At 31.2% G+C, this 13,500-nt stretch overlaps 2 protein-coding genes across 9 annotated transcripts in view; one reads left to right on the top strand and one right to left on the bottom strand.

Moving 5' to 3' along the window:
* The window catches only part of LOC116768601 (hemicentin-2), a 46,216-nt gene extending 39,860 nt beyond the window's left edge, over positions 1–6,356 (bottom strand). The window contains exon 1 of the mRNA XM_032659347.2: positions 6,121–6,356. Within this exon, the coding sequence (XP_032515238.2) occupies positions 6,121–6,172 (52 nt within the window). The 5' untranslated portion in view covers positions 6,173–6,356. The remainder of the gene's footprint in view (positions 1–6,120) is intronic.
* LOC116768602 (carboxylic ester hydrolase-like) overlaps positions 1–13,500 on the top strand; it is a 50,607-nt gene that overhangs the window by 19,854 nt on the left and 17,253 nt on the right. Inside the window, exons 1-2 of one of the 8 annotated variants that reach the window (XM_032659352.2) lie at positions 6,904–7,490; positions 7,776–7,836. The exons of 3 other annotated variants lie outside the window; for them this stretch is intronic. In XM_032659352.2, the coding sequence (XP_032515243.2) occupies positions 7,788–7,836 (49 nt within the window). In that variant the 5' untranslated portion in view covers positions 6,904–7,490; positions 7,776–7,787. Of the gene's footprint in view, positions 1–6,903; positions 7,618–7,699; positions 7,837–13,500 lie in introns of those variants that run through there. 4 more of the 8 variants (XM_032659351.2, XM_032659350.2, XM_061526626.1 and 1 more) reach the window with 4 other exon arrangements.

Genomic DNA, 13,500 nt, shown 5'->3' with positions numbered 1-13,500 from the left:
CATCGTCTTCAAGAGCCCTCAGCTCGATTTCATGAATCGCTGTTAAAGCCTTAAAGAGCTTTTCAGCAACAAAGCAGCCAGATTTAATATATTTTAGATTTAACAAGTTGCTGATAAATATACCTAGCAAATTTAGTATAACCTTTGCTTATCATTGAATACTTTATAGGTAAATACATTTATTCTAAAATAAAGTTTGGTGGTCCTATATTTTAGGAACTCAATTATGATTGAAAACTGTCATAAAATATTAGTATTCACAAATTAAATTTAGCGAAAGAAGAACAGAGACACTTTACTCCTAGTTTATTTATTCAGAGTACTTTATAGATGTAAAGTATCATTTTATTTTAAAATTCCCTCAGATAATATTAGTATTCAGACACAGCTGAGATTGTATTATTTATAGCTATCGGCAAAATTGCTGGTGGAACGGAAAACCAAACGGCTATATTTATTTCTAAGAAGCGAAACCTTAAATATCAATAGCTATATTATAATCCATTGTAATCGGAACTTAGAAGATTAAATTATGATTTTATACAAATCGTGGATTTTATATCCACTAGATATACTTACAAAAAATATTTAAGAAAAATAATAACTTATAACTGAGATGGTCTTTTTAAATTGGTTTTAAAATATCGCTAAATTTGTTCATAACTTAATATACTAGAATTTTAATATTGACGTAAGAAGTGCAGTTAAAAAGCAAACTTGCAACCGATCCGCAAAACTTTAACATCACATAATCTTCAAAGTCAACATTTAAAAGTGTTTGAAGGATACATTTAGGTTTTTTTTTGAAGCCGTCTTTATCCGTAGGAATACACTGATAAAATAACAAGAAGTTAATTCCTTACACAACTAAATAATGGCATTTCTGTTAAAATGCTCTTCATTCACAAAACAAAGAGAACCCAAAAAACACAGATCGTAATAATACGGCTTAGAAACATTTTTTCGATTTTTTTTTTTAATATTAAACGAACCAACAAATACTAGGTATATCTAAAATCTTTTTCACAGTTCTACAATCGAGAATGACACGATTCATGCTCAGCAACTGGTATTTTAAGCCAAATCACCAGAGGGTTTTACCCGGAATTTCTGGATGCCTAGAACACAATACTATGCTGTCTGAGAGTTTAAAAGATTCTAGGAAACGCGAGAGGCAAATTATAGTTTGTTGGATAGATTTAGAGAAAGCGTTCGGGTCGATACAACATGAATTAATGCTATTCGCGCTAAGATGGTACAACTTCACACCCCTAGTGATATGATCGCGTCATATTACTCAAAATTATAGTTTTCTATAATAAATAAAGACGGCAATTCAAAAATTTTAAGTAACAATGTAGGAATATTTCAAGGATGTTGTTTATCTCCAATAATATTTAATATTGTAATAGAGGATATTCATGTTTTTTTTTTTTGTTGTTTTAAATAAATAGTTTACTACTTTATCACGGAGAAAAAAATATAAATAGGCTTCAAAATGCTCTAGATATTTCTGAAAATGGAATTTCAAACATTGACAAAATTTTAGCAGTTGAAACGCCGTCATTTTGCGCACGCTTTGTGTGACGTCACACGACACATCCAGTGTGTCTTTACTGTGAACTTTTCAGTTACTTCGTACATATTTACAGTTTTAATAACTTTAAAACGATGGAAGAAGCCAAAAAATTATCTTATAAGTATTGTATAGTACCGGAGTGCACAAATACTATTCGAAAAAAACAGACGACTAAGTGTTTTTTCGTATTTCAAGTGAAATATCAAAACGTTGGTGCAAGGTGATGAGAAGGGATAATATATCACGTAATCGAGTTTATATTGTTGTGAAGACCATTTTAAAGTTAGTATACTTTATTTATCACAGTAAGTTTATGTATTAGTAAAAATAAGGTTTTGCATTAGCTATTGAACATTAGAAAATTCGGTTTAAAATTAACCTAACGTACAACAAATGTTCAGTAGCTATAACTTTCTATAAAAACTTTATTATTGATGTAGTTTTACGAATTTTTTATGCCTTAACAACACATAAGTCTCCATCTCGTTTTACTTGGACTTGTCCAACTGCTGAATCACCGTAAGATTCTCGTTAAGACCTGAAATAGACAAGTACTTATAAACACTCAAAAACAGTCCACGTAAATCAGGGTATCGATTTATAAACATTTAATCATTTTATATTTACCTCAGACACACACAAAGTCGAAGTGATTATACTTGGGTGAACTTCAATAATAAAACATGTATTATTATAGATGCAAAATAAAAGTTTCAGAGTAATTTTAATGACAACTGGATATGTATAGGTTATGTTTTGGTGTATTATAAGTAAACTGCTCTGTGCAATTATGAATAAAAAATCTATATTATGGACTTAAATATATTGTGAAACAAAATAATTACCTTGCAGCTTTTACTCCTCTGATCTCTGCGCTTGTAAAATCGGGATTAGATGCAAAATGTACCGTCAGCATATATCTATTTCCGATAGATTATCGGATTGTTTTTTCACAAAACCAGCTCAAGTCGTTGTCCTATATTCACTACAAATGTAAACTGAACTTCACACAAGAATACACGTTTAAATTACTTATTTTTTCACAAAAACTTGTAAAACAGTATGAGTTTCGACGCTGATGAATGCAATGCCGTATCAAATCACGTCACATTTCGTTCGACCAACGGTGGCCCGTTTTGTATGTTTGAATTTCGCTCCCTTATTTTGCACTTTTTGAATATTATTTTTGGGGTTTAAATAATAAGTAAATAAAAAAACTTTACATTATACTATGAAGATATTAAGTATTCGAGAAAAAAATATTTTAGACAAAACCAAAAAAATGTCACGGTCAATGTGTTTCTACGTTTACAAAAAATGCACCATTTAAATTTCTTGGTCGTAAGATTGACAATATAGGTCGTAAGACTTTCCACGAGATATATCCTGGAGAAATCCCATGATGAGGTCGTTACAACGCTCCCAAAAGACAAAGATGCCCCAGAGCTAAACTTCAATTCCATAAGCAGTTTATGATAGGAGCACAAAGTAACAGAGTAGGGTAAGGATCATTTAAGGAAACCCAAGATACGGATATATTGAAGTTTTTTACTTGGCAAGACGAGAATGCTAAATATAAGATCCATGCAATTAGTTTAGAGATGCGGAACGAGTAGTTAGACATAGGAAATTTATGCATCCCATTAGCATTAAAATAGCGGACCTTAATTCATGATTGGTCGCCAGCATTGCTAAAATTTTGATCTCAATGCGTTCTAAAAGACTCTCCCAGATCAGAGTAATTTAGTAACATGGGGTAAAGGTAACGAAAATATTTGCTATATCTGTGGGAAGGCAGTTGGAATTGCTAAGCATTTGCTGGTGGGATATAGGGTACTCTTGGATAGCGGTCAATAAAAGCGTCATGACTCTATCCTTACAGTCAAGCCAAGCAAGCAGTACAGTCGAGTCAAGCCTTACTCTATCCTTAAAGCGGCTTGGGATTGGATCAAAATAATGGATATGTATGATAAACAATAGAGCATTCCAGAGGATATTTGTGCGTCGTCCTCCAGACCTGACAGACATATTTATGTATTCGCGAATTTTAAAGCGCGTTGTGATAATTGAGCTTATGGTTCCTTGGGAAACCAACATTCCCAAAGACCATACTATCAAGGTCAATTAATATTACGACCTCACTAACGAACTCACTAAAATAGGTTCGTCGTGGGTTTGTACGCGGTAGAAGTGGGAGCGAGAGGTATTACGGAAAAATCTCTCTACAACCTACTAAAAGACCTGGGCCTGTCCAGAACTAATATCAATTCATTCTTGGAACGTACTTCGAAGGCAGCCCTAGTAGGTTATTTTCAAATTTGGTTAGGTAGAGAGAGGAGCTTGAACGGTGGAGGTGAGCGTTTAACGCATGTTAGATAGGGGCCCATTAACCTACACCTGGGTCGCAAGTCCCAGGCACTGTTGAAGCTTCTCTCCCTGAACGCGATGGACCCGGCACCCGTACGGTGAATCCATTGAATGCTAAGAGATTTCACCTCGATCTTCACGAAAAGATTTATTGACAAATATTCTTAAAACTAAAAAATTCGACAGTTTTTTCATATTAATTTCCAACAAAAGTGGAGTATCATACAAAACAAAATACGAATTTCTGTATAATATTAATAAATACATGAACGAACAAAGTGTTACCCGTGTACAATAATAAAAATTGAATTTTAAATATGTACTTATATACAGAATATTATTTATAATTCGATACGACTTCATATATAATTAAATAACGGGGAACGTTTGACAAGAAATGATGATAGATAAATTAGATTCATATTCTAAGAACACGTTTGTAAAGCCACAAACACTATGGAGCCTTTATATATACACATCTATCTAATTGCTCGTTCTAATATTATAAATTCCGGTAAATTTTAATATTTATTAATGTTGTAATTAACTAATTACGTTCGTTAGTGTGAATGCTGTACAAAGAGAATTAAGGTCATATAATGAAAGGTATTTTGTACAATTATTTAACTTTACGTCTGATAAAACGAGGCAAGTTCGTATTTTGACAGGTCGTTTGTGTAACATCGTCATAATTAAGATGTGTCAGCTAGTTGGATAGTTAAATTACGTTGCTATAACTTTATAGTTGTACACGATATGTTCTGTAATCCGCATCAAAATACTCCAACGACCTACTTTCAATTCACGTAGTTTTTCCGATATTTTTAATTTTCTCTGTAACTGATCGCAACGAACATAGCAAAGAATTTTGTTCATTTTTTATCGAAATATGAATACTATTCATTTGTTACGAATAAAAAGAATTATACAGAAGACACAGACTAAATAAATAAAGTTAATATGTAAATAGTATGAGATTAGACTCCGTAAAACGAAGTGTTGTATGACGTATTCAAACGTTGAGCGAACGAAAATCGACCAATGAGGTCCATTATTTTTGAAACGAACGTTTCTTACTGGTCATTCATGTACCCAGTAACATGCTGCGATTCGTTCCATGGAACGAATAGTGGATACGCACGCTTGCGTGTAACAAAATTTTTATTCACGTTTAACACCGTAGAAGATCATTTTTTTATCAATTTTTCTTAAATAAATTAGTTTGGCCTCATGACGAAGGAATTAGGAAGTGGGATATCTAAATTATCCCTCACAGACAATCAATCCAAGCCTAACCGAATACTAACATCTGGCATGAATCATGATACGTGCTGGTAACATTTCGTTGGCATTATTCATGCAGGTTTGCGTCTTAAACAGGCTATACGACTTTAGTTTTTATTCTTACGGGTACTGCAGACAAATGTATTATTTTTCTTACAAAATATCAACCCAAGTAAAGGATGAAATGGGAAGAATATTCATTTAATATTTTAGCTTAAATGAAACTAGTATTTTTCGGATTTACTACGCCTCGTCTGCCCGTGATCACGGTTGCTGCAAAGTAACCGAAACGTCGGGATTATGTAGTTTTTAAATAATAAAATCCGCGTAGTAAATCCGAAAAATACTAGTTTCATTTAAATGAATACTCGCGAAAATCTTAGATCTCATTAATATTTTAGCTCTCAAGGTTTCGTAGGGTTAAACCTTTCGTACATACAAATTTTAAATGAAATTGATTGTGAAACTTCTCAACAGCTGCAAATCTAGTATAATTGAGGAGATGAACAAAATAAAAGTTTAAATTAAAGATAATTTCTTGCAAATACATCATGTATAAATAACGCAGAAGCTAATTAAATATCTACTTTAATCAGCTTTATTAAATATCTACTTAGTCGAATGTATTGTAAACAAACAACAAAAATTATATATGCATCTTAAAAATTGAACCGCACGTTCTAAACACAAAAAAGTTTCATAAATATATTATTGAAGGCACCAGCTGCACGCTGGCACCTTTCTTATCTTTCCATTATTTTCAAAAACTAAGTTACTTTACAAACAGTTATGTAAAAAAGGACAGGTATAATCCCTAAATTGTAGTTTTACCGAGGCAGCGAAGGCGACTAGATACCGAAAGAAAGTAAGAAACTTAGTTTGCCGCTTACCTGTGCAAATAATGAGTAAAGTAAACGGTGAAAGCAACCAGTTGGTTCCCATGGTGACGCAACAAAACTTTCTTAAAGATTATTTCACTTTTTATAAAATCATAGACACTCTCATTTTGTAAGTTTGCCACTAATTATTAAACTCGAACTTAACAATCACACATCACACACATAACAAATGTTCCCGCCACATAGTGTATGTCATGGGCAACGGTCGCGAGACGAGTGAGTCACTGACTCTTTTAAATCGATTATTATTTTCTTATAATCGATTTTTATTCGATTTTAACAGTAATATTAATCGATTTTATAACAAACCGATTACATAAATCTATGAAACGTATGGGAAAGCTCGATTTAAATTCGTTATAAAGATAAGAACTAAAAATTCCTTTTCTTTTTCTTGTTTCTTACGTTGAAAATTTGAAAGAATATTAACTTTGAATTTTAGTTTTGAATTGATTATATTGTAATTCATATTATTTTATTACATATTTGACAAATCTTAATATCAATTTCTTAGGTTTTGTATTGGAGTATGAAAGCATGTAGGTTTTTTAATTATAGAAAAATGAATTATGCGCAACAATCAATTTATTTCTCTTAAAATCGATTATTCCCGAATCGATTAATATTGAATAAAAAGAAATCGATTATTATTTAATCGATTCTTTACTATTAACTACAGCCCTACGAGCGATTGTAAACGTCATAACAACCGTTCACTGTTTCGTGTTTACACAATACTACGAATACCACAGAGTAATAATAGTTCAAACTAAACTCTAAAGAATACAACGACGCGTCGCATAGGCGTCCCATGAACCCAAGCTATCAGTGTTGTTGCTTGACGTCATAGTTAAAATTATCAAAAATTATTATTTGTTTTTTATTTTTTCCATGATACTCTAGTGAATGCATGCAAATTTTGAATATTAATACTATAAAAAGGGGTTCTTAAGTCTAACAAGTAAATTACTAGTCAATATCAATGGCAACATTGCTTGTGTGTTTTCCTGAAACCGAAATTTGAACGTTTTTCTTATATACTAAAGTGCAGTCTTGATCTAGCAGAGTTAAGTTTTTGAAAACGAAATGAAAATAGTGCCAACAAACGGCCTTTTAGACTAACTGCTGCCAGAGTCTCGAATACCTAAATTTAAACTTAAACTTATCTTTGAAGTTTTCCCAAGTCCCTACTGAAACAAGGAAAACATGTTGTTTATGCATCCAATTAAATATGTTTTTACGCAAGAGCCAAGAAGAAACCTAACAATAAATTTGTTAATACAGAAGTTTGTTAATTTGCAACTGATGTCATAGAACATAATAACATAGTTTAAAGTGAACAAGATTGAATAGAAATCAACGTTGAGTATTAATATTTGTTATTAGTACTTAGTAACACATTTTCTTTGTAGTGGAAATATTTTATATTACTATGTAAGAAGGCATAGAAAACCTAGTAATTACATTTGCTTATAATATTTAGATCTTGTGAGTAATCATTCTATATACCTATTACACTTTGTAACTAAATATTGGAACCTTTTTTTTATTGGTATCTATTACTTCTTAGATGTACGAAAGATAAGGAGTCATAATATTGAGCATGCAATTTGAAGCTTAAATGAGCACAACTATATCTTCAACAGCGATGGCACTGTATGAAGACTGAAATATCAACACCGGCAACTGAAGTTTCTTCTCTTGCAAGTGAGTTCAATACATTTAGAGCTTATACAATAATGTGTGTAGCTATATTAGGTCATGTTTTATGCATGGAAAATAAATTGCAATCAAATGACAACATTTTAGACACAAACACATCTATACCATGAATGTAAATAATGCCTAGTCCGTACTTGAGAGCCATTTAAATTACAATTTTAACAATAGGACACCAGCTCACAAAAAATAGTAATTGATAATGTCACAAACTTTTTAAATAATATTACTACTTGTGATTTGGTAAAATTCACTCTGCTATTTATATTTATTTCAGATTGATAATAGTTAAGCCATTGGCATAAACCATCGAGTTAATTTTCATTTCAAGAAAATTATGTCATAGCATCAGTGTTTAAACCATTCACGTCTCGGGCGTTTTTAAAATATATTTATATAATATTTCTTTTAAATTTGGTTAGGTAGGGAGAGGAGCTTGGACAGTGGAGGTGAGTGTTTAACGCACATTAGATAGGGGCCCCTTAAACCTACACCTAGGTCTCAAATCCCAGGTACTGTTGAAGCTCCTCTCCCTGCTACGTGATGGACCCGGCACCCGCACGGTGAATCCATCGAATGCTAAGAGGTTTCCTCTCTAAATACATAACAAACAAGTCATTTAAAAATTGCAAATTTTGGTTAGGTATAGCTTAAACTTCCATTTTATGTGGTTAGTGAAAAGCTGTTACTTTTATATTAAAGGACTGTTCATCATCGTGCCAAAGTCATATTATCATTTCCTTTTGTATATATTTCCATATTCACTATGACCATACAATATTCTGATCTGATGTTAATGAGACATTCGTTATATTCATCATTAACTGTGTAAATTAATTAAATTATTCATGAAAACTATGTTACTTGTAGTAAACAGTTTGCAGTATTCAGAAGAGAAATAAATAAGAATTTTTGTTATTCATTTATTTATTAACCAGTGAAATAACAGATACAAAATAATATACAAAGATATGAATTGATATCTGCCCTACAGAGACGGCGACCATCTATACATGAGGCAACACACTATTCACTAATTAAATCAGGACTATTAGCAAATGTACCGCCACCTAGGAACTCATAATGAATGTATTATGATGAATCTGAGAAGAAATATAGGATTTTGTATAGAAAGAACATGTTTTTTTTTTATTTATCACTTAAAGTTGTCCAGCAACATATATATTTATTTTACGTCCTGTAAAATATTTCAAAGTATGAATAATATCAGCAACTTCTGAGCGGCTGAGTAATGAATGACAAAATAATAAATATAAGGGATGTGAAATGTGTGTTTTATAAGGCGTAAATAGATTACAAAAGTTTGTAAATAAAATCGAGAACATTTACGAATCTCATCTACTACATGACTAGATTCGAGGCGTGTACCATATGTTCCCAGATAATAATCATACATTGATATAAAACTATTATTTTTGAAAGTACTACGCGTTTTTTTTTCTTGTAAACTACATACTCTCGACGTTTCGGTTAAGTTACAGCACGGGCATACGAGATGTGAATAATAATCATACGTACTAAGCGCCTTCCTCAGCGCCGCCATTTTGTTTATACCTCCCACTCTTTGAGTTAAGAGCTCGCATAAGTCTTCAACGTATTTATCTAATCTAAACAGTAAATTGAATGTTATAAATGTAAATTTTTTAAATATATCTTCATATGTTAGACATTATTTACTGTATACGTAATAATAAAAAGTTTAAAATTTTACATTCATGTATAAACGTCGATATACAAGAATGTTTGAACATTTATGAAGGAGTGTCCGTGTTAGATAATATAAACTAAGTAGTGGTTCGGCTATTAAATAGGAAAAAAGTAACAAAACTGTCAAAACAAGCATTACTTCAATATGATCCATGTTTCCACTTACTTTTACTATAAACTTATTACGCTATACAAATGTACTTAAGCCACAATTACTCTCTACACTACACGATTGCAACGTCACACGACAAACGGACCGTTTCTAGTATTTACTGTCGTTTCAAATATTTATAAATAGAAAACTATAAACTTTCCGTATTTAGTATGAAACTTGTGGCAAGGATTCTAATATTAATTATGGCGAGTTTTATCTCTGAAGATAAAAAAGTGCATCAGAGTGAACGTTTTACATTAGAAAACAATTATTCTCTGTGTTTTGTTAATATATATTTTTTACATAGAAATTGTGTTTTTATTGTTGGAATTATTACGATATTAATGCTTTTCTATAATTACCTACTTGTTTATAATATTTGCATAATAAATAATTAATTGTACGAGATATACGCAAACGTAGAGCAGTGGGCGGACGTCTTCTGATTAAACGATGACAATATCTATGTACAATCATTGAAGATTTGTATATAAAAAAAAACTCGTAAGATAAAAATTGTTTTCACATAAGTATGTCCATAGATTAAAAAACAAAATGTACATAGTGTTATAACTCCTTTGTGGGTTCTATTGATCTTATATGAGGTTCTATGAAACTCAAACTTGCCTCAATTTACCACAAAGTCAAATACAACCCTGTGTCTATTCGTCCCGACAATCTGATCTCACCTACAAGTTGTTACAAGGCATTCCGCGTTTTTATCATAAAGATGCTACTTTTTTCTTTGGAGAAACTTTTCCATTTATTTTAGCAAGGTAACATAATGTGTCTTTCTTATTTTATTTGTATATAAATGTGTATAATAAATAAAAAAGCTGTTTAAAATTTTAATTTAAACGCACTTCATAGTATTGCATACATGATACAAGTAATTACGTATTTCCTAAGTTTGAAAATCTTCATAGTTAAAATCAATTATGTGCATTAAATTGTTTGGTTGACTTTTTGTTTCTACACTAGAAAACACCGATATCAACAATAATATTTTATTTTTTTTAAGTAAAATATTTTTCCGCTTTAATAAGGATTTTTTTATTGATAACTGAAATTAATCAAACGTAGCTCAGAACCCGCAGTCTTATAAATGAAAAAAAAATCAATAGAAATCGGTAGATCCGTTTGAGAGCTACGACGTTACAGACAACACACACAAAGATTGAGATCAAACTTGCAAATATATTAAATTAAGTAAAATAGTCGGTAACACTAGAGCATATTCATATCAATTTGATCATCTTACTTTTGTTATAAGTTACTTATTAATCTTACTATATTATAATGACTGTCTTGGAAGTAAAAGACGCTATCACAACAACACTTCCCGCATACACATATGGAGAAATTAAACATTTCATGTTTAATTAATTGTACCTTCAATCCCGCATCCATGCAAATTTTGCTTTGCACTAATTTTCACCGACACGCATCCCCTATAAGAGATACACTAAAGCAACACTTATCTTTTACCTTAGCTCATATGTTTGCCTTAGTGGATAAACCAATTTTTCGTAAATTAGGTCTATCAAGCCAATATGTTTTATAATTTATATAAAAAAAAAAAACATTTTCAATTCACTGTTTCAATTAATACGAAACATTATATTTATATCACATCTTTTATATGATAAAACATTGGAAGAAGTTAGAACAGCACTATATTTTTTTACTGTCATAAATGATAATGATCAATCGTTTATGTTTTTTACGTCATTTCATAAATCATATCAATAACATTATAATTAGTTTTCAACACATCTTCGTGATCACCAACAGATAGTAAAGATTTTATCAGCTACGCGTGACAAATTCAAACATTCCAGTGCTGAATGCAGTAGCATTTACGAGAATTTTACCTTTACTTTTCTATGCATTAAAATGCTTTCAAACAACAATTCAGGCCAGCGATATTACTATAAATAGAATATGATCCCACAACCTTCTGCTTAGAGCTATTCACTTTAACAACAAAAAGGTTGTCTGGACGAAATCGCCAATCGGCGTTAAAACAGCCCTTTGATAAGTTTATTTATACATCGCTTATTTTTGTTTTTTGTACTTTTTTGGTGAACATTAAGAATATGTAATATGACTAATAATGGTTTGCTTATTGATATAACTTTAATAAAGTATTTATATAACTATTTTAGGTCGTTGCCGTATACATAATAACCCTAGCAAACAAAATCTCTAATATTAAAGGTAACTAGTCCAATGTGTGTTAATAGTTCTTTGAGGTCTAAATTTATCTGAACAAGAAGTTTATAATCTGTATATTTCATGTGTTACAGTGATTAAAACCTCATTTAATTTTCTTTATTTACCGAAGTTGTGACACAAGCATGTGTCCTAACTAATTTGTTGGTTCCAACTTTCACAAACACTCATGTATGTAGTGTTATTTCGACTAGTTATAGTAATAAAAATCTTAATTACTGTTTAGAAATCATTTCCTGTTTTAAATATCGGGTAGAACTTCCGATTGCTCAATGAATTTTAGCGAATTTTGTCACATCACAAGCCGTCACCTAAAGACAAAGAAATACTGTATGAATGCTATTACTTTTCATGGTTCTCTGTTAATTTTGCTTACTGTTCCTTACTCTTAATTCTTTTGCCAAATACGTTTTTGGTCTTTATATAACCATGTATCGTTACGGCAACCTCCGCTTAAATAGCTGCGAATTCGTTAAGAGATTCTGCTGCTAATTTTATGTCGCGTAACACAATTTCTTTGAGTTCGCGTATTAAAGAAATTACATTTCGTTATAATACAAACACTGGTAACAATAGCTACTGTAATAATAACATGAGAATGAGTAATAAAGCATTAAACCTTTTGATTATGTTTTAAAAATATTCAAAAGGTATTTTCTAGATGATGCCGGTTAGTAGACGTGCTTATAATTACATATCTACTTTGATATAAGGAGATCAATATGAGAGGAGTGTTTATTTGTTCGAGGGGTAAGGAAAGTGTTTATACACGCTTCACTCATTATTAAGGGGAAGATGTAGTTATATTTCTTATTTATTTCGCAGGCTCTGTGACTATTATTTGAGCTTATAAAATCATTCATAAGACACTAAAGAAAGCAAGCTTTGTTAGTATTATTTTTTCTTTAAGATATTTTCATATTAAATCTTATTACATCGCTTTAATTATTCCATCTATTTCGTGTCGTATTATTGCTGTAGTACATGGAGTAGCCTGCGCGGTAGGAATAAAAAAAATCTCGTAAAGCTATATGCATACACTAAGTTTGCACCATACTACATACGGAGAGTTAACAGTTTTTCGTTCTTAAATCTTTGCCCATTATAATATTTAAATAGTCTATGGAATGATCAACGGGAAAATATGATGAAGTGTGTCAGCACAAACTTACATTAAGTAATGGTATATTTTGTTTATTTTATTAATATTTTATATTTTTATTAATTAGTATTATAATTTGTTTTTATGATTGTCAAAAAAGGTCTATTGCAGCTAAGAAATGCAATCCCGATCTTACAAAACCCCCTGTAATTTTTCGAGATTAATCCCAAAGCATAATATGACGAGATCTAGTTCGATATCTTCGAGATTGGGCGACAATAGCCATCTATGCTATACACATCTGTTCAAGACGCGTGCGGTGCGCTGACTGAATACTGATCACTCATCACTGTACTAATCGACGGCCGTTCGGGAGTGCAGTGCCGAATAGCGTTTGAATACTTTTACGACTATTTACAAATATTAGCAAACG

This window comes from Danaus plexippus, chromosome 4, assembly GCF_018135715.1.
Source record: "Danaus plexippus chromosome 4, MEX_DaPlex, whole genome shotgun sequence".
In the NCBI taxonomy this organism is placed as follows: Eukaryota; Metazoa; Arthropoda; class Insecta; order Lepidoptera; family Nymphalidae; genus Danaus; species Danaus plexippus.
Note: the sequence above shows the minus strand (reverse complement) of the source record. Positions and strands in the feature narration are given on the sequence as shown.